The 20,677-nt window shown below is 50.0% G+C and overlaps 1 protein-coding gene across 1 annotated transcript in view; it reads left to right on the forward strand.

Annotated features, from left to right (window-relative positions):
* The window catches only part of LOC135079567 (uncharacterized), a 55,925-nt gene that overhangs the window by 29,285 nt on the left and 5,963 nt on the right, over window positions 1-20,677 (forward strand). The window contains exons 22-48 of the mRNA XM_063974219.1: window positions 361-489; window positions 903-980; window positions 1,445-1,610; window positions 2,144-2,353; window positions 2,774-2,976; window positions 3,665-3,769; window positions 4,602-4,736; window positions 5,438-5,659; window positions 6,834-6,940; window positions 7,359-7,527; window positions 8,575-8,749; window positions 9,677-9,769; window positions 11,163-11,292; window positions 11,606-11,707; window positions 12,249-12,454; window positions 12,754-12,963; window positions 13,369-13,554; window positions 13,808-13,993; window positions 15,068-15,324; window positions 15,432-15,600; window positions 16,403-16,588; window positions 16,720-16,929; window positions 17,222-17,407; window positions 17,660-17,776; window positions 18,284-18,469; window positions 18,628-18,813; window positions 19,387-19,512. Coding sequence (XP_063830289.1) covers window positions 361-489; window positions 903-980; window positions 1,445-1,610; window positions 2,144-2,353; window positions 2,774-2,976; window positions 3,665-3,769; window positions 4,602-4,736; window positions 5,438-5,659; window positions 6,834-6,940; window positions 7,359-7,527; window positions 8,575-8,749; window positions 9,677-9,769; window positions 11,163-11,292; window positions 11,606-11,707; window positions 12,249-12,454; window positions 12,754-12,963; window positions 13,369-13,554; window positions 13,808-13,993; window positions 15,068-15,324; window positions 15,432-15,600; window positions 16,403-16,588; window positions 16,720-16,929; window positions 17,222-17,407; window positions 17,660-17,776; window positions 18,284-18,469; window positions 18,628-18,813; window positions 19,387-19,512 — 4,435 coding nt within the window. The remainder of the gene's footprint in view (window positions 1-360; window positions 490-902; window positions 981-1,444; window positions 1,611-2,143; window positions 2,354-2,773; window positions 2,977-3,664; window positions 3,770-4,601; window positions 4,737-5,437; window positions 5,660-6,833; window positions 6,941-7,358; window positions 7,528-8,574; window positions 8,750-9,676; window positions 9,770-11,162; window positions 11,293-11,605; window positions 11,708-12,248; window positions 12,455-12,753; window positions 12,964-13,368; window positions 13,555-13,807; window positions 13,994-15,067; window positions 15,325-15,431; window positions 15,601-16,402; window positions 16,589-16,719; window positions 16,930-17,221; window positions 17,408-17,659; window positions 17,777-18,283; window positions 18,470-18,627; window positions 18,814-19,386; window positions 19,513-20,677) is intronic.

Below are 20,677 nucleotides of genomic sequence, written 5' to 3' on the forward strand. Positions count from 1 at the left end.
AAAATATGTTCTGTAGTTTTTGCGTGAAAGAGTAACAAACATCCAGACATCCATAAAAACTTTCGCATTTATAATATCAGTAAGACTTGCTCCATACACAATAAACCTGGAAAGCTCTAGTGAAGCTTTCCAGGTTTATTGCTGTGTCATCAAATTAAGATTGGGGTAATATGAAAACTCATAAAACTCATTTTATTGCAAAGTAGGGTTATAAAAAGCACTTTTACATATATGTTTGTTTATGTCAGAAATCTCTATCTGAAGCTTAGAAGTGGTCGGTGGTGTAACAGATAAGTTCCTATAAATATCAAGAAAATTATTGGAAAGTGAACATCTCTTGAAATATAGTGATACTTCCAGTTTGCGACGCAGAGAAGCCGCCACTAACACCGCTGCGGCCAAAAGTGAACTCGATTTTCCACCTGTTTGGGGAGTGGCTGTTTGAGGCGGCGCTTATCGGGACCACGCCTCCTTACACCAACAACCAACGTAAGTCATCATCATTCAGTCATTTACTTACGACTGTAGGAGCCTCTCCAATTTACCAGAGAATTTTATCTATAGTCTGGTCTGTGAGCACCTAGAATTTTGTCCAATGACCCAAAGCTACCCATCCTTATCGCTCGCGCGTAATAATGTTGCTGTCGCGCTCGCACACTTACTGCGGGCGCCCGTCGCACATTCGCGGCAGCAATACAATTAGGCGCGAGCGATAAGGATGGGAAGCTTGGGGTCATTGGACAAAATTCTACGTGCTCACAGACCAGGCTTTAGTTAGTTTAGTCTTGGGAGGTAGTTTTATTAAAAACATGTAACGTACAGACGACAGCACATTAGACTACACATTTTTGTTGCAAAATAGCACTTATTACAATAGCATAAAGTTGGCGATATGTTTTCAGAACGCGCCGACGGCACACCGCCACCGCCGTCGATGTCTGACGCTACGTACAAACTCAATATGATGAGTTATCAGCCAGGTTAGTCAATTGACATGATTCATTTCTAGAGATTGTCATCGTCGTCGTCAAATGACGTCTACTGCTGGACAAAGGTCTCCCCCAAGGTTTTCCACAATGAACGGCCCTGCGCTGCCCGCATCCAGGCTCTTTCCACGACCTTCACCAGATCGTCGGTCCACCTACTAGGAGGCCTTCCCACGCTACGTCTTCTAGCCCGTGGTCGCCACTCGAGAACTTTTCTGCCCCAACGGCCATCGTCTCTACGAGCTATGTGCCCCGCCCACTGCCACTTAATTTTAGCATTTCTGCGAGCTATGTCGGTCACTTTGAGATTGTAAGATTTTTAAATAAGTGTGATAGAAAGTACAATTTTAATGATAATCGTCCTTATTTGTTTGCAAAATGTCAAAGCCTATTGGAGCTACTAGCAATCTGTATTAAACATTATACAAACATTTTTAACCAGTTATCTGTACACACAGGTCGTGCCGAAGCCCTGGGCACGCTTTGTCGTGTGCTGTGCTCGAAACAGTGCCGTGAAGAAGTGTTGGCTCCATATTTGGCGCGCTGCTACGCTGCCATACACCGGGGTCTGCGGGACCCCGCCACTGCCGCTGCCGTGGTCTTGAACGCGCCCGACATATTCAGGTAAAAATAGTACCAAATGTTGTCTTTAGTTTGGGAATAAATGGCGCAGTATAAAAATGTCCAAGGATTTAATAATTACAGCTGGTTTATTATTACCTACCAAATGCCGCGAAATGTTGTTGCTGTAATTGATACGTCGCTAAAATATGGCCATACTCAAAGGTCTGTGTGACCCCGCCACATCAGCTTACAGGCTTACTGCAAGCTGGCTGCTATTGGACAATACTGACTGGACTGGACTGTGTTTTTCCAAGTGTCAGTTTTGTAGTTGGCCCAGTTTAAATGCAATGTTTAAAAGCATATGAGAAATAAGATTCATGTAAATAAGTGTTGCGCCCAGTGTCAGAGACACGTCATTGACTGTGTCATTTATTTTCCTAATCATAATGTAATAATACATCGCTGCTTCTTCTCAGCACTGGCCCATTTATTGTCCCGAAGCAGTGGTAGGGTTAATACTGGGATATGTAAAAGTGCTTTAAAGCCTACTTGCAAAAACAAAATTAGTTTTATCTTTCCTTTTCTCTTCTCAGATTGGACCTAGACGGCGTGTTAGTTCTTGTGCCAGACTTCATCTCGGCACTCGAGAAGATCCTCTGCGAGCGGGAGCCCAAGCTGGAGTGCGGGACCATAGACAAGCGCGAACTGCGCAAGGCCGCTATAAGCGCGCTGTTGTCTCTGGTCGCTTTCCCGCATCATTATAAAGGACTGCCGGTGCCTGAGTTCCCTGGGTGTAATGAGTAGTAAGTACTTTAACGTGATGTTTATTGGTCTTCCCAAAAACTGCTAATTCTTATAAAAATAACACTAAAATAAAACATTGTCGATATTTCACCAGTTCGCATTAAGCGTTTCGCTAACTCCTTTATAATGCGAATAGCTAGACTGAATAAAATAGAAAAGGGACTGGAATTCGCTGCCTGTTACTGTTTTTTCCGAATACAATATTTCATGGTGAGAGTGAATAGGCACTTATAGGGCAACTATGTACAGTCCTAGACTGCATCTCACTTAATATCAGGTGCGATTGCGGTCATATACCTGCCTTGTTCTGCATGAAAACAAAAATGAAGAACATACAGAAAGTTTCACGTTATCTAAAACTGTGTAGCTGCGTTATAGCTACAATAGCGTAATTCTAAGCTTCATCGACGTATTTCCAGCGCGGGCATGACACTAGGCGACCTCGTGCGAGGCAAACTGTCTCTGATCTGCGTCTCTGCTGTGCAAGTGGAGTGGTCCGACGCACTCGCTGTACCGTTGCTAAGTGCGCTATACCTGTGCGTTCGACACAACGCACAGTCTGGCGGGAGAGCCGCGTCTGCTCCGCCTGGGTCGACTATGTCGCAGACTACTGATTATAAAGGTTAGTGATGCGATTAATTATTATAGAGAGGGTGTTCAAAGAGTAATAGTAATTATTATGATTTCAGACTTTTGAAAATCTATACCTTATCGTCATCAAAGGAGTTTGACGTTTGCTCAAGTTACTGCAATCACTTTAAATATACAATGTTTTGAAATGAATCAAATTTTCTCACTTGACTACTGTGTTAAAAAAACGGAAAGATTTTATTCCAATTTTTCACTTTTAATTTCGTCTTTATTTCAAACCACATAAAAACACAGAAAATGTAATAAATATCACATATTTTGTCACTAGTTCGCTTTTACCACCGACCAATATCGATACGTTAATCACACTTACATTTTTCCGTTACACGCTACGTTTATTTTGCTTCAAGATCCAACATCAATCCCTGTCTTACTATTTGTCATCAATCTAGGCTGATTACTTTACCATAAGACGAATCAGCGGGGGCAGATAAGCAATATCAATGATATAGAGGGAGTTGGTGACAAAATTTTCACATTTTCTTGACAAACCATACATACATCAATAATATGGATGAATTTGGTGGAATAAAACCTCATATTTCTGTGACCAGTTCGGTTGTGGACAAATTGTCTCTGTCACATGTATTGCTTATTATTTGGAACCGTGTCACCTTGTCTTAAGATCCAAAATGAAAGGGTTATGGGGGGTGTTTTAGCGCGGTCGGATAGCGGCAGCGCGTCGGGCAGCGCTGAAGGACACTCGTCCCTCGACGACTTCGCGGCTGACGTTAGGGAGCTAGACCCATCCTCGCCTGTTTTCGGTAACATTCACTTTTTTGTTTGCTATTACTAATGGAATGACGTTTACCGTTGACTTAAGTCCATTTATTTTAGCCAATAAACAAATACTTCTCTATATTTCGTCTCCTTATAGAAAACAGTGTAAGATAATAAATTTTCTACTATAAAATTATTTTCATCCGGCTCGAAGGACCATGTTTTCGACAAACGTCACCCCATGAATACACTACTAAAGTACTTTCGGTGTATTCGCTTTGTGTTCTAAGTTGCTGATACAGCTTGCTGTTTTTTATTAATTACTTATTCATTGTTCATTGTCGTTCTAGAAATGAGCTAGAATCAATCATATACAATGTTTTTTGTACCTGTTATGCAGTAAGTTTTACCTAATAGATTAACTAAATCTTAAATAGGAGGTCTACGGTTATAAATATGTGTGTTTTCTGAATATTATAGTTTTTTAAAGTGTCTAGTTTCCTACACATTATAACACGTCTTGTATTTGCAGAATAGATGTCTGTATATTATGTTACTTCAAAATTTCTACTGTTTTCGATGTAATTCTTAATGTTAAGTATGTTTTTTGACTTGTAGTTTTTGATATACATATCTAATTGTTAGAAGCTAGTTTTGTTTACTTTAAAATTCTAGTTATCTTTAAAATTTTATTGTTGCACATATTATTGTCTTGGGCTTTGATTAAAACTGAGTCACATGTTAGTAGTTGTTAGAATGGTGTTCGGGCTATTGATATCGCAAGAATGGATTATGAATTTTTAAATTGGTCACCCGAACCAAATATTCGTGTGACCAATTTCTTGAAGCAAATAGCTGAGACACCAATCAATATAGGTGCAGCGTTAGTGGTTCGCGCGACGTACCTCGTGTGCCACCGGCTCATTTCTTCGTGGAAGGGAGACTTGCAGGTCTCGTTGGCTGCCTTGGAACTGCTGTCAGGTCTAGCCAAGCTACACTCCGCTAAACCGGGTAAGTTTGTTGTTGCTAATACAGATGATTTAAGAGTAATTTTCAGAATGTGTTAAAAATATGTAAATTCTATTTGTTTTCATGCATTCTAGAATATATGATCGGTGAGTAATAAAATTGCTAAACTTCGTCATAGTTTCATCAAGTTTTATGATATTTCTCAAACATTTTGATCAGCGAAAAGTCTTAGGGAAGATCAAACCGACGACCACTGAATATCCGAATATGTCCTATTTATAATGTATCCTTGTATGTAACCTAAGAGTCTTTTCCGAGATCCGATTCCGAAGTCGGGCGATTTCTTTTTGCAGTTAATTTATGAACAATGCGCCATTTGCTCGTTGCGTGAAAGCTGTGTGCTTACTGCGTGTAAGCCGAGATATTATCTCGCCGTAATAGCGTGAGAAAACGCTTAGGCTAAGTTGCACCATCTAACTTTAAGGCCCAGAACAGACGGTGAAACGCAACTGCAACGAAACTGCAACTTTCTGATGATTCTTATGAATGAAACTGAAACTGAAAATTTCAAACTCGTCGCGTCATGTGTGGTCTCTCAACGGACGCTATGGCAGTTTCGATGCAGTTGCGTTTCACCGTCTGTTCTGGGCCTTACGGTCAAAGTTAGGTGGTGTAACTCAACCTTGGAGTACACGTTCGGCTTCGAGCCTGACGTGTGCATAACGCAACTTTACCATCAACAGAGGCGGTGGAGCGCAAGCGCGCCGTGCGCTGGATATGCGACTACATCGTGGTGCAGTGCTCGCGGCCGCCGCAGGCGCACTCGCGCGACCTGCACTCGTGCGTCGTGTGCGCCTACGCCTGCCTCGCCGCCTGGCTGTGTCCGGCGCTGCTGGACGCGTCCGACACGCGCGCCACGCTGCTGCAGGTCGTCGAGCTGGGGCTGTCCGGCGCGCGCAGCCAGGGTGAGTGCCGGACGCGTCCGACACGCGCGCCACGCTGCTGCAGGTCGTCGAGCTGGGGCTGTCCGGCGCGCGCAGCCAGGGTGAGTGCCGGACGCGTCCGACACGCGCGCCACGCTGCTGCAGGTCGTCGAGCTGGGGCTGTCCGGCGCGCGCAGCCAGGGTGAGTGCCGGACGCGTCCGACACGCGCGCCACGCTGCTGCAGGTCGTCGAGCTGGGGCTGTCCGGCGCGCGCAGCCAGGGTGAGTGCCGGACGCGTCCGACACGCGCGCCACGCTGCTGCAGGTCGTCGAGCTGGGGCTGTCCGGCGCGCGCAGCCAGGGTGAGTGCCGGACGCGTCCGACACGCGCGCCACGCTGCTGCAGGTCGTCGAGCTGGGGCTGTCCGGCGCGCGCAGCCAGGGTGAGTGCCGGACGCGTCCGACACGCGCGCCACGCTGCTGCAGGTCGTCGAGCTGGGGCTGTCCGGCGCGCGCAGCCAGGGTGAGTGCCGGACGCGTCCGACACGCGCGCCACGCTGCTGCAGGTCGTCGAGCTGGGGCTGTCCGGCGCGCGCAGCCAGGGTGAGTGCCCCCTGTCTGGCTGAGCGAGCCAGGGTGAGGATATAGTGGGAGTAGAGCCAGTCAGGTGACTGATCCAGGATAAGATACAAATTCGTAGCCGACTCCATGCAGCAGCTGCAGCCGACGACGTGTTGTTTACTAAAGCCTGGTCCGTGAGCACGTAGAATCCCGTCCAATGACCCCAAGCTACCCATCCTTATCGCTCGCGCGTAATTATATTGCTGTCGCGACTGTGCGACTGGCATCCGCAGTGAGTGTGCCAGCGCGATAGCAACATAAATTACGCGCGAGCAATAAGGATGGGTAGCTTGGGGTCATTGGACAAAATTCTACGTGCTCACGGACCAGACTATAGACGACGACGACGTGTTGGTAAGTAAGGTGAGCTCCTTGTTCCACGACCAGAAGTGGCGCTGAACACACTGGAGTGGAGATTCATATTGTTTGAGGCCAAGACTCACTTTGAGTTGCTGCGCCTTCTTAGTTAGTTAGGTGGTGAGTACATGTACTCTTCACGTTCAAACGTCACAATTACAAATTCTTTACAGATTGAACGACCACACCTAGTAGTTACCAGTTCTCTATCATAAGGGCAAATGTTGTACTGTTCACAGGTAAACCTGGCGACCCACCAAAGATGAAAGACGAAAAGGAGTTGAAACCTGTCTCCATGAGGGTTCGAGATGCTGCCGAATCTTTGCTAATGCTCATATTGGACCAGGTGACTACAACTTTTAAATTGTATCAAAATAGGTACAATGTGGAGTAGAGGCCACGTACCAGAAAGCGCAGCGTAGGATGCCCACCTACAAGGTGAACCGACGATCTCATAAAGGTAGCAGAAAGGCGCTGGATGCAGTGGACTAATTCACGTATTTTGACAGTCAAGATCTCGCTGACGTTCAGAAGTCGTCGAAAAAAATCCGTATTCACAAGGGTCATTTCGATAGAACGGTTACTCAATAGGATCGCAACTCAGCGATTGTTGTCGTTAAGTTTTGTTACGTGCATACTGCATAAGGCTACAGGCCGCTGCCAACCGGCCTTTGTGGAAATCATTGAGGGAGGCCTATGTTCAGCAGTGGACGTCTTATGGCTGAAATGATGATGATGAGATCGAACAATTTGTTTATCTTTAGGAGGGTGAGAACGAACCGGGTGGTGGTCGCTGGTGCAGACTCGACGAGAGATGGTTGCGAGCGTTAGGCCACGGCAGACTGCGACACTTCGTGGCGGACGGTGGTTTACTTCTGTCGCTGCTGGAAGAACCGCTGGCCAACAGTCAGGAGCCGCAGCCGACGCTAGTTGGTGAGTGGCTAATTAGCTGAGATTTAGTATTCAAATTCAAAACGTTTATTGCATGTCACATTACAATTTATATGTTGTTGCAAAATAGAGGTAGGTATACATGTGACGCCCTGCAAGGGCACAGCAAAACATCAGAGTACCCATATTTTCACAAATAAATTGATTTGATGTTTAGAGGTTGTGCAAACGTACCAGTGGATATTCTATTTTCATAAAATTAATTACTTACTTCCGCGTTGATGTGACTTGCTTCCACTTGATACACACTCCGATTAAATAGTGGTCGGCAACTAAAAGTCAGTAGGCAACACAAGCTTAATTGATAAAATTCGTTACCATGAAATTCACAGCTAGTATATTTGGGACGTGTATAATTGCCCTGGAAAGGGCCTATGTACTGAATAAACTACTTGAATTTATTTATTTATTTGCCGTATCGGGTGTACGAGTGTTTATAACTTCGTAATACTTCCAATAGATGGCGCTGTGCTGACTTAGCTCGTGTAAGTGAAGTATACTCAACATCAAATAAACCGCACCTTCCGCGACGCGAACTTTAACGATTTTCTTCTGACACAATCATGGTGCCCCAACAATATTGGTGTTATTTGAAAGCCTAATAAATATCCTTAAAGAAAAACACATTTAATTTCTTAATATACCATAAATGTGACTTGAAAAAATACCTCACTTTGGGCCCACCTATGGGATCAATTAGACCAATTTTTATGGTTATAAAACCAAATAATGATCTCACGTGTCCTCTTTAACAGATGGATAGCGATTAATCCCAACTTAACAGTTTTATAGCCATAAAAGTTGGCTCTAGCGTAACTACCTATTTTTTGAAGAAGTGACTCTGGATCCTTCTAAAGACACATTTTTGGGGTAAAAACCTTTCCTCTAATAAAATGAAGGTTAGAACTAGGCTTTCAAATGGTGCCAATATTGGTGGGAAGTGGGGAAGCATACGTTTGAAAATGCTTGTCGCGGAAGGTGCGATTTATTTGATGTCGAGTGTATTTCATGGGCCCCTTTTTCTTGCAGTGATAATCCGGTGCGGCTGGGGCCGCTTCGCGTGGTCTCTCAGCAGCCGGGGCGCCGCGCGCTGTGCGGGCCGGGGCGCCGGCGCGGCCTGCGCGCGCCCCGTCGACATGCTGCCCGCGCCCCGGCCCCCGCCCCCCGCCTGCCGCCCGCTGCAGCCGCCGCCCCCGTGCGCGCTGTGAGTACACTACTGCGGGCCGCGCCCCGGCGACATGAGGACACTACTGCGGGCCGCGCCCCGGCGACATGAGGACACTACTGCGGGCCGCGCCCCGGCGACATGAGGACACTACTGCGGGCCGCGCCCCGGCGACATGAGGACACTACTGCGGGCCGCGCCCCGGCGACATGAGGACACTACTGCGGGCCGCGCCCCGGCGACATGAGGACACTACTGCGGGCCGCGCCCCGGCGACATGAGGACACTACTGCGGGCCGCGCCCCGGCGACATGAGGACACTACTGCGGGCCGCGCCCCGGCGACATGAGGACACTACTGCGGGCCGCGCCCCGGCGACATGAGGACACTACTGCGGGCCGCGCCCCGGCGACATGAGGACACTACTGCGGGCCGCGCCCCGGCGACATGAGGACACTACTGCGGGCCGCGCCCCGGCGACATGAGGACACTACTGCGGGCCGCGCCCCGGCGACATGAGGACACTACTGCGGGCCGCGCCCCGGCGACATGAGGACACTACTGCGGGCCGCGCCCCGGCGACATGAGGACACTACTGCGGGCCGCGCCCCGGCGACATGAGGACACTACTGCGGGCCGCGCCCCGGCGACATGAGGACACTACTGCGGGCCGCGCCCCGGCGACATGAGGACACTACTGCGGGCCGCGCCCCGGCGACATGAGGACACTACTGCGGGCCGCGCCCCGGCGACATGAGGACACTACTGCGGGCCGCGCCCCGGCGACATGAGGACACTACTGCGGGCCGCGCCCCGGCGACATGAGGACACTACTGCGGGCCGCGCCCCGGCGACATGAGGACACTACTGCGGGCCGCGCCCCGGCGACATGAGGACACTACTGCGGGCCGCGCCCCGGCGACATGAGGACACTACTGCGGGCCGCGCCCCGGCGACATGAGGACACTACTGCGGGCCGCGCCCCGGCGACATGCTGCCCGCGCCCCGGCCCCCGCCCCCCGCCTGCCGCCCGCTGCAGCCGCCGCCCCCGTGCGCGCTGTGAGTAAAGCCAGGCCTGTTCATCTCCGCGAGTTTACATCGAAAACAAAACACGCACGATGACCCACCTACAGGATACTATTCGACAAGGCCTCACATACGAGCGAACATTGACTCACGCACGCGTGTTCTTGTGTATGATGGAAGAAAATAAAGAAAATAGTGTACTAAATACTGTGCAGTATTTAACTGCCTAAATAATCATAAAAACACAGAATGTACTTTTTTAAGTTGCCTCAAGACACTGAGAGGTAAATAAGTAGTTAATATTATTCGTGATAATTCATGCTAAATCATGTATTTCCTCCGCCATTTTCCGCGGTTTGGCACCTCACGTCACATCATTTTACCGAAGTCAGCCCTATAGCTTCGGCGCAGTGCCGATCACTGACGTTTGTCAACAAAATGGTGCTTGACTCTTGAGACAGGCTAAATTACACCATATTGTTAATGACATTGAGCATAATTTTTTTTAAATACCTTCGCGAAGTAAAACTTCTGTACGTAGTACTTATTATTATTCTGTGGTAAAGCCTGGTCCGTGAGCACGTAGAATTTTGTCCAATGACCCCAAGCTACCCATCCTTATCGCTCGCACGTAATTATGTTGCTGTCGCGCTCGCACACTCACTGCGGGCGCCAGTCGCACAGTCGCGACTGCAATATAATTACGCGCGAGCGATGAGGATGGGTAACTTGGGGTCATTGGACAAAATTCTACGTGCTCACGGACCAGGCTTTAGGGCCAACTTCGAGAAAAAGGTCAATCGTCGAATCCAACTCGGCTGGCCAGCGTTCGGAAAGCTACGCGACATACTCACGTCAGAAATACCGCAGTGTCTCAAGACAAAAGTCTTTGATCAATGTGTGTTGCCAGTGATGGTATATGGATCTGAAACGTGGTCGCTTACTATGGGCCTCATAAGAAAGGTCAAGGTCACCCAAAGGGCGATGGAGCGTGCTATGCTCGGAGTTTCCCTGCGTAATTGGAACAGAAATGAGAAGAATTGTAACACCTACTGATGTAAACCCATTTTCGCAAAATACATAATTTAAATTCGAAAAAAAATTGAGATCCGCAGGAGAATCAAAATGACTGACATAACCCGAAGAATCGCTAAAATCAAGCTCGTAGAGCTGATGGCTGCTGGGGCAGAAAATTTCTCGAGTGGTGACCACGAACCGGAAGACGTAGTGTGGGCAGGCCTTCCGCTAGGTGAACCGACGATCTGGTAAAAGTCGCGGAAGGTGTCGGATGCGAACGGCGCAGGACCGGTCTTATGTGGAAATCCTTGGAGGAGGCCTTTGTCCAGTCTTTCGGCTAAAACGAACGATAATGATTCTGACAGCTTCAGGATAAAAATGATAACATAAACCATGTTTCTTTCCACAGCGACAGTGCGTTCCCAAGCCTAGAGTCTGTGCTGAGACAGCTGAACGACCCCGAAGCGCCGACGCTGTTCAAACTGCTGGACCAACAGGCCGCGATAGAGAAACGCGTCACGGAGAGCGAAGATAATGTTGTGAGTATATTCGTAGAAAAGTAGTAAAAGATGAGTATTTAGAACGCACTTTACTTAATCTTTGTTTTGTCACCGTTTTGCACTAGTGGGAAGTCGAACCTTAACTTCGAACTCCTCCTATGTTCTTCTGATTAATTTCCTTGCGGATCCAATGACAGTTCAACTTTCCCCGGTCTTCTTCTAACTTTTCCTCGGTCAAGCTGTAGATCCTGGCTACACTGGAGTTGCAGCGGTGGGAACGAAAGATGGAACGTAACTTTATAAATTGTGAATTTTTAAAACATAAACTACGAAACAATGTTTTTATTCTAAGGTACCTGAAGAATACGTGCCGCCTGAGCCTGTTACCGAGTTCCAGACTGCGAGACTGTTCTTGTCACATTTCGGATATTTGAACATCGGAGGGGATAAAAAGGTAAGAACTATTTACTTTCTACTCTTATAGGGACACTTAAAATAAACAGGGTTAATAGATTTGTTAGCAGTTGTTTTTGTAGTTAAAAATGGAACGACTAAGGAAAAAATGGGTGGAATATAAAAGATGAAAAACATGCTGCATCAATGTGGGTAAAGTGTTCAAGTGCGTACGAGTATAGCTAGCATATAGGTCGCGATAATTTCAGGATGAATAAACGTCGTGATATCAAGGCAAAAACTGCGTCATTCTATGTACATATGTAGTTGTATAAGTCCGTACGATTGCACCCTTACGAATGATGGATTACGTTTTTAAGGGTGGATTTGACCAAACAAGAGTAAATATTAATTTCAGAATAAACTTGTCATTTTGATATATTTCCCATACTGAAACTATCAATGTGCCAGTTATACCAGGAGTTATTCTCGGATAAAAGTTTGGTGGAATCGGGCCTAAATAGATTATCCCGCGTCTCTTTTGATTTTAATGTTTTTTTTTTGTGTCAAATAAAAATAGTTCTATTCTATTCTCGCACTAGGGAGGGCCCCCACGTCTAGTAGCCCTAGACGACACAGCCCCAGGCTTCGAGGCAGCGTTACGACGTCTCGACGCGTGCGGGTCGCGCGCTCCTTTGACGGTGCACGTGTTCTGCGCGCGCGCCGGACAGACTACTGCCGCGGCTATACTGGCTAACGTGCACAGCTGCGATACCGTGCCGCCTGGGTTCATACGGATGCTGCACGGGTGAGTTACTTAGTGATTAAAAGTCATGGGAACAAAAGCTCTAGTCGTCATACCACCAGGCTACAAGGCGACACCGCACGGGTTCATTGCTGCGGCTATTCTCGCCAACTTCCACAGCTGCGATATTGTGCCGCCTGTGTTCATACGGATGTTGCACGGGTAAGTTAGCTTCCTTACTAGTAACTTGAAGCCGAGTTGAAGAGTTAGATTCTAGATGACACAGCCCCCAGCTTCGAAGCGACACCGTACCGGTCCAGATTATTTTACATGCTGAACGGGTAAGTTACTGTTCTTACTAGTGATGTAAAGTTATTAAAGCTACGAGCCCTAGACGACATAGCGCTAGGCTTCGAGGCGGCGTTGCGGCGTCTTGATGCCTGTGGGTCGCGCGCGCCACTAACCGTTCACGTGTTCTGCGCGCGCGCTGGACAGACTACTGCCGCGGCTATACTGGCTAACGTGCACAGCTGCGATACCGTGCCGCCTGGGTTCATACGGATGCTGCACGGGTAAGTTGAAGAAGAAACAGTCTTTTCTCGAATAATGGAGATCTCTCGAGGCTCGTGGTGCTAGACGACATGAGCGCTTGGAAGTGACGCTACGATGATTGGATGCGTGCACAGCTGCGATACGTTCCGCTTGGGTTTATAAGTATGCTACACGGGTCAGTTACTTACCTTATTATATTAGTGACGTGAAGCCATTACAGCTAGACGCTAAATGACACGGCGCCGGACTTCGTACTGCGTGCGAGCTGGCCAGACCAATGCTACGACTATCCTTGCAAATGTGCACAGCTGCGATACTGTGCCGCCTGGATTCAACAGGTCAGTCACTTTCCTTATCCCCTCAAGCGATTAGCGCCGCGAAAAGCACTTGAGGTGTTATTAGTGAAATGCCATGGGAGCTATAAGAACCCTTGATGACACAGCACCGGGTTTCGAGGCGGCGTTACGGCGTCTCGACGCGTGCGGGTCGCGCGCTCCTTTGACGGTGCACGTGTTCTGCGCGCGCGCCGGACAGACTACTGCCGCGGCTATACTGGCTAACGTGCACAGCTGCGATACCGTGCCGCCTGGGTTCATACGGATGCTGCACGGGTAATGTTACTTACCTTACTACTTACTAGTGATGTGAAGCCATTACAGCTAGACGCTAAATGATACGGCGCCGGGCTTCGTTCTGCGTGCGCGCTGGCCAGACCAATGCTGAGGCTATCCTTGCAAATGTGCACAGCTGCGATACTGTGCCGCCTGGATTCAACAGGTCAGTCACTTTCCTTATCCCCTCAAGCGATTAGCGCCGCGAAAAGCACTTGAGGTGTTATTAGTGAAATGCCATGGGAGCTATAAGAAACCTTGACGACACAGCGCCGGGTTTCGAGGTGGCACTACGGCGTCTCGACGCGTGCGGGTCGCGTGCACCTTTGACTGTGCACGTGTTCTGCGCGCGCGCCGGACAGACTACTGCCGCGGCCATACTGGCCAATGTGCACAGTTGCGATACTGTGCCGCCTGGGTTCATACGGATGCTGCACGGGTAAGTTGAAGAAGAAATGTACAATCTTTTCTCGAATCATGGAGATCTCTCGCGGCTCGTGGTGCTAGACGACAAGAGCGCTTGGAAGTGACGCTACGATCCGTGCTTCGATGATTGGACGTGTGCACAGCGGCGATACGTGCTGCTTGGGTTTATAAGTATGCTATACGGGTCAGTTACTTTCCTTATCAGTGATATGAAGACGCTAGATGACCAGCACTAGGCTTCGAGGCGGCACTACGGCGTCTCGACGCGTGCGGGTCACGCGCTCCTTTGACGGTGCACGTGTTCTGCGCGCGCGCCGGACAGACTACTGCCGCGGCCATACTGGCTAACGTGCACAGCTGCGATACCGTGCCGCCTGGGTTCATACGGATGCTGCACGGGTGAGTTGAAGAAGAAACAGTTTTTTCTCGAATCATGGAGGTCTCGTGGCACTAGACAACACAGCGCCAGGCTTGGAAGTGACGCTACGGTGGTTGAACGCGTACACAGCTGCGATACGTGCCGCTTTGGTTTATTTGTAAGTATGCTACACGGGTCAGTTACTTACCTTATTATATTAGTGACGTAAAGCTATTAGAGCTAGACGCTAGATGACCAGCACTAGGCTTCGAGGCGGCACTACGGCGTCTCGACGCGTGCGGGTCACGCGCTCCTTTGACGGTGCACGTGTTCTGCGCGCGCGCCGGACAGACTACTGCCGCGGCTATCCTTGCAAATGTGCACAGCTGCGCTGCGATACCGTGCCACCTGGGTTCATACGGATGCTGCACGGGTGAGTTACTGTTCTCATTAGTGATGAAAGCCATGGGAGCTAGAGCCCTAGATGACACAGCGCCGTGCTTAGAAACGTCACTCGCTAATTTGCACAGCTGCGATATTGTGCCGGCTGGGTTCATACGGATGTTGCACGGGTAAGTTGCTTCCCTTACTAGTGATGAAGCCATTAGAGCCAGACGTTAGATGACATAGTCCCCGGTTTCGAGGCGACACCGTACCGGTCCAGATTCTTTCGCATGTTGAACGGATCAGTCACTTATCTTACTAGTGATGAAAAGTCATTAGAGCTAGAGCCCTAGACGACATAGCGCCAGGTTTCGAGGCAGCGTTACGGCGACTCGACGCGTGCGGGTCGCGCGCTCCTTTGACGGTGCACGTGTTCTGCGCGCGCGCCGGACAGACTACTGCCGCGGCCATACTGGCTAACGTGCACAGCTGCGATACTGTGCCGCCTGGGTTCATACGCATGCTGCACGGGTCAGTTGAAGAAGAAACAGTCTTTTATCGAATCATGGAGGTCACACGCCGGGCTTGGAAAGAACGCTACGGTGGTTGAACGCGTGCACAACTGTGATACGTGCCGCTTGGGTTTATAAGTACGCTATACGGGTCAGTTACTATCCTTATTAGTGATATGAAGACGCTAGATGACCAGCACTAGGCTTCGAGGCAGCGCTACGGCGTCTCGACGCGTGCGGGTCGCGCGCACCTTTGACGGTGCACGTGTTCTGCGCGCGCGCCGGACAGACTACTGCCGCGGCTATACTGGCTAATGTGCACAGCTGCGATACCGTGCCGCCTGGGTTCATACGGATGCTGCACGGGTGAGTTGAAGAAGAAACAGTCTTTTCTCGAATTATGGAGGTCACACGCCGGGCTTGGAAGTGACGCTACGATGATTGGACGCGTGCACAGCTGCGATACCGTGCCGCTTGGGTTCATAAGCATGCTGCACGTGTAAGTTGCTTCCCTTACTAGTAACTTGAAGCCGAATTGAAGAGTTAGACGCTAGACGAAACAGCCTCGGTTTCGAGGCGACACCGTACCGGTCCAGATTCTTTCGCATGCTAAACGGGTAAGTTACTGTACTTACTAGTGATGAAAAATCATTAGAACTAGAGCCCTAGACGACATAGCGCCAGGTTTCGAAGCAGCGCTATAACGTCTCGACGCGTGCGGGTCGCGCGCTCCTTTGACGGTGCACGTGTTCTGCGCGCGCGCCGGACAGACTACTGCCGCGGCCATACTGGCTAACGTGCACAGCTGCGATACTGTGCCGCCTGGGTTCATACGCATGCTGCACGGGTGAGTTACTTAGTGATTAAAAGCCATGGGAACAAAAGCTCTAGTCGTCATACCACCAGGCTACAAGGCGACACCGCACGGGTTCATTGCTGCGGCTATTCTCGCCAACTTCCACAGCTGTGATATTGTGCCGCCTGTGTTCATACGGATGTTGCATGGGTGAGTTACTTCCCTTACTAGTAACTTGAAGCCGAATTGAAGAGTTAGACGCTAGACGACACAGCCCCGGCTTCGAGGCGACACCGTACCGGTCCAGATTCTTTCGCATGTTGAACGGATCAGTCACTTATCTTACTAGTGATGAAAAGTCATTAGAGCTAGAACCCTAGACGACACAGCGCCGGGTTTCGAAGCAGCACTACGACGTCTCGACGCGTGCGGGTCGCGCGCTCCTTTGACGGTGCACGTGTTCTGCGCGCGCGCCGGACAGACTACTGCCGCGGCCATACTGGCTAATGTGCACAGCTGCGATACCGTGCCGCCCGGGTTCATACGGATGCTGCACGGGTCAGTTACTTACTAGTGATGTGAAGTTATTACTGCTAAACGCTAGATGACACAGAACAGGGCTTTGTGGCGACACCGTGTCGGTCCAGATTCTTTTACATGCTGAACGGGTAAGTTACTGTTCTTACTAGTGATGTAAAGTTATTAAAGCTACGAGCCCTAGACGACATAGCGTTAGGCTTCGAGGCGGCACTACGGCGTCTCGACGCGTGCGGGTCGCGCGCTCCTTTGACTGTGCACGTATTCTGCGCGCGCGCTGGTCAGACTACTGCCGCGGCTATACTGACTAATGTGCACAGCTGCGATACCGTGCCGCCTGGGTTCATACGGATGCTGCACGGGTGAGTTGAAGAAGAAACAGTCTTTTATCGAATCATGGAGGTCACACGCCGGGCTTGGAAGTGACGCTACGATGATTGGACGCGTGCACAACTGCGATACCGTGCCGCCTGGGTTCATACGGATGTTGCATGGGTGAGTTACTTTCCTTACTAGTGATGTGAAGCCACTAGATCTAGACGTTAGATGACATAGTCCCCGGTTTCGAGGCGCCACTGTACCGGTCCAGATTCTTTCGCATGTTGAACGGATCAGTCACTTATCTTACTAGTGATGAAAAGTCATTAGAGCTAGAACCCTAGACGACACAGCGCTAGGCTTCGAGGCAGCGTTGCGGCGTCTTGATGCCTGTGGGTCGCGTGCGCCTCTCACAGTGCACGTATTCTGCGCGCGCGCTGGTCAGACTACTGCTGCGGCCATACTGGCTAACGTGCACAGCTGCGATACCGTGCCGCCTGGGTTCATACGCATGCTGCACGGGTGAGTTACTTACCTTACTACTTACTAGTGATGTGAAGCCATTACAGCTAGACGCTAAATGACACGGCGCCGGACTTCGTACTGCGTGCGCACTGGCCAGACCAATGCTGCGGCTATACTCGCTAACGTGCACAGCTGCGATACTGTGCCACCTGGATTCAACGAGTCAGTCACTTTCCTTATCCCCTCAAGCGATTAGCGCCGCGAAATGCGCTTGAGGTGTTATTAGTGAAATGCCATGGGAGCTATAAGAACCCTTGATGACACAGCACCGGGTTTCGAAGCAGCACTACGACGTCTCGTCGCTATACTCGCTAATGTGCACAGCTGCGATACTGTGCCGCCTGGGTTTATACGGATGCTGCACAGGTCAGTAACTTTCCTTATTATATTAGTAACGTGAAGGTATTAGAGCTAGACGCTAGATTATACAGCGCCAGGTTCGAGGCAGCGTTACGGCGTCACTGTGCACGTGTTCTGCGCGCGCGCCGGACAGACTACCGCCGCGGCTATACTCGCTAATGTGCACAGCTGCGATACCGTGCCGCCTGGATTCATACGCATGTTGCACGGGTAATTTGAAGAAGAAATGTACAGTCTTTTCTCGAATCATGGAGGTCACACGCCGGGCTTGGAAGTGACGCTACGATGATTGGACGCGTGCACAGCTGCGATACCGTGCCGCCTGGGTTCCTACGGATGCTGCACGGGTGAGTTACTTACCTTACTACTTACTAGTGATGTGAAGCCATTACAGCTAGACGCTAGATGACACAGAACAGGGCTTTGAGGCGACACCGTGCCGGTCCAGATTCTTTCACATGCGGCACGGTTCAGTTACCGTTCTGACTAGTGATGAAAAGTCATTAGAGCTAGAGCCCTATACGACATAGCGCCAGGTTTTGAGGCAGCACTACGGCGTCTCGACGCGTGCGGGTCGCGCGCTCCTTTGACGGTGCACGTGTTCTGCGCGCGCGCCGGACAGACTACTGCCGCGGCTATCCTTGCAAATGTGCACAGCTGCGATACCGTGCCGCCTGGGTTCATACGGATGCTGCACGGGTGAGTTGTTTTCCTTTCTATTGATGTGAAGATATTTGAGCTAGACGCTAGACGACACAGCCCCGGCTTCGAGGCGACACCGTACCGGTCCAGATTCTTTCACATGCTGAACGGGTAAGTTACTGTTCTTACTAGTGATGAAAAGTCATTAGAGCTAGAGCCCTAGACGATATAGCGCCGGGCTTCGAGGCAGCGTTGCGGCGTCTCGACGCGTGCGGGTCGCGCGCTCCTTTGACGGTGCACGTGTTCTGCGCGCGCGCCGGACAGACTACTGCCGCGGCCATACTGGCTAATGTGCACAGCTGCGATACTGTGCCGCCTGGGTTCATACGCATGCTGCACGGGTGAGTTGAAGAAGAAACAGTCTTTTATCGAATCATGGAGGTCACACGCCGGGCTTGGAAGTGACGCTACGATGATTGGACGCGTGCACAGCTGCGATACCGTGCCGCTTGGGTTCATACGGATGCTGCACGGGTAAGTTAGTTTCCTTACTAATGATGTGAAGCCATTAGACCTAGACGCTAAATGACACGGCGCCGGACTTCGTTCTGCGTGCGCGCTGGGCAGACCAATGCTGAGGCTATCCTTGCAAATGTGCACAGCTGTGATACTGTGTCACCTGGATTCAACGAGTCAGTCACTTTCCTTATCCCCTCAAGCGATTAGCGCCGCGAAAAGCACTTGAGGTGTTATTAGTGAAATGCCATGGGAGCTATAAGAACCCTTGATGACACAGCGCCGGGTTTCGAAGCAACACTACGACGTCTCGTCGCTATACTCGCTAATGTGCACAGCTGCGATACTGTGCCGCCTGGGTTTATACGGATGCTGCACAGGTCAGTAACTTTCCTTATTATATTAGTAACGTGAAGGTATTAGAGCTAGACGCTAGATTATACAGCGCCAGGTTCGAGGCAGCGTTACGGCGTCACGGTGCACGTGTTCTGCGCGCGCGCCGGCCAGACTACAGCTGCGGCCATACTGGCCAATGTGCACAGCTGCGATACTGTGCCGCCTGGGTTCATACGCATGCTACACGGGTGAGTGGAAGAAGAAACAGTCTTTTCTCGAATCATGGAGGTCACACGCCGGGCTTGGAAATGACGCTACAGTTGTTGAACGCGTGCACAACTGTGATACGTGCCGCTTGGGTTTATAAGTACGCTACACGGGTCAGTTACTTTCCTTATTAGTGATATGAAGACGCTAGATGACCAGCACTACGACGTCTCGACGCGTGCGGCTCGCGCGCGCCGCTCACAGTGCACGTGTTCTGCGCGCGCGCCGGACAGACTACTGCCGCGGCCATACTCGCTAACGTGCACAGCTGCGATACCGTGCCGCCTGGGTTCATACGGATGCTGCACGGGTAAGTTGAAGAAGAAATGTACAGTCTTTTCTCGAATCATGGAGATCTCTCGCGGCTCGTGGTGCTAGACGACAAGAGCGCTTGGAAGTGACGCTACGATCCGTGCTTCGATGATTGGACGCGTGCACAGCGGCGATACGTGCTGCTTGGGTTTATAAGTATGCTATACGGGTCAGTTACTTTCCTTATTAGTGATATGAAGACGCTAGATGACCAGCACTAGGCTTCGAGGCAGCGTTGCGGCGTCTCGACGCGTGCGGGTCGCGCGCTCCTTTGACTGTGCACGTGTTCTGCGCGCGCGCTGGCCAGACTACAGCTGCGGCTATACTCGCTAATGTGCACAGCTGCGATACTATGCCGCCTGGATTCATACGCATGTTGCATGGGTAAGTGGAAGAATATCGACTGTTCTCACATCAGGGAGGACTTCTATCGCCCCTATTCGCAAACATTACTATGAAGTCTCACAGTGCGCATGAACGCACAGGGTGACATACGAATCAATCACAGAGTTCTATCCAACGCTGTGTGTTCGATTTGCTGCTTTACTTAAGCAAGCATAGTTTGTGAATACGGGCGTAAGCCTCGTAACGCTAGACTACACAGCAGAAGGGAACAGCGTTGCGTTGCGGGGGTTAGTTACGTGTACAGCTGCGATATTGTGTCGTCCGGATTCATACGCATGCTACACGGGTTAGTTTACACAAAATATACAATAGATTGGTGATATTAATCTAATCTAATCCAGTATCTAATCCAGTAGCTAACTTTTTAAAGAGAGCTTCTGATACGAATTAGACTTCTCTATTTCGCCAATTCAATTGAGTAGTTATAAT

The sequence above is a fragment of the Ostrinia nubilalis genome, chromosome 16, assembly GCF_963855985.1.
Source record: "Ostrinia nubilalis chromosome 16, ilOstNubi1.1, whole genome shotgun sequence".
NCBI lineage: Eukaryota > Metazoa > Arthropoda > Insecta > Lepidoptera > Crambidae > Ostrinia > Ostrinia nubilalis.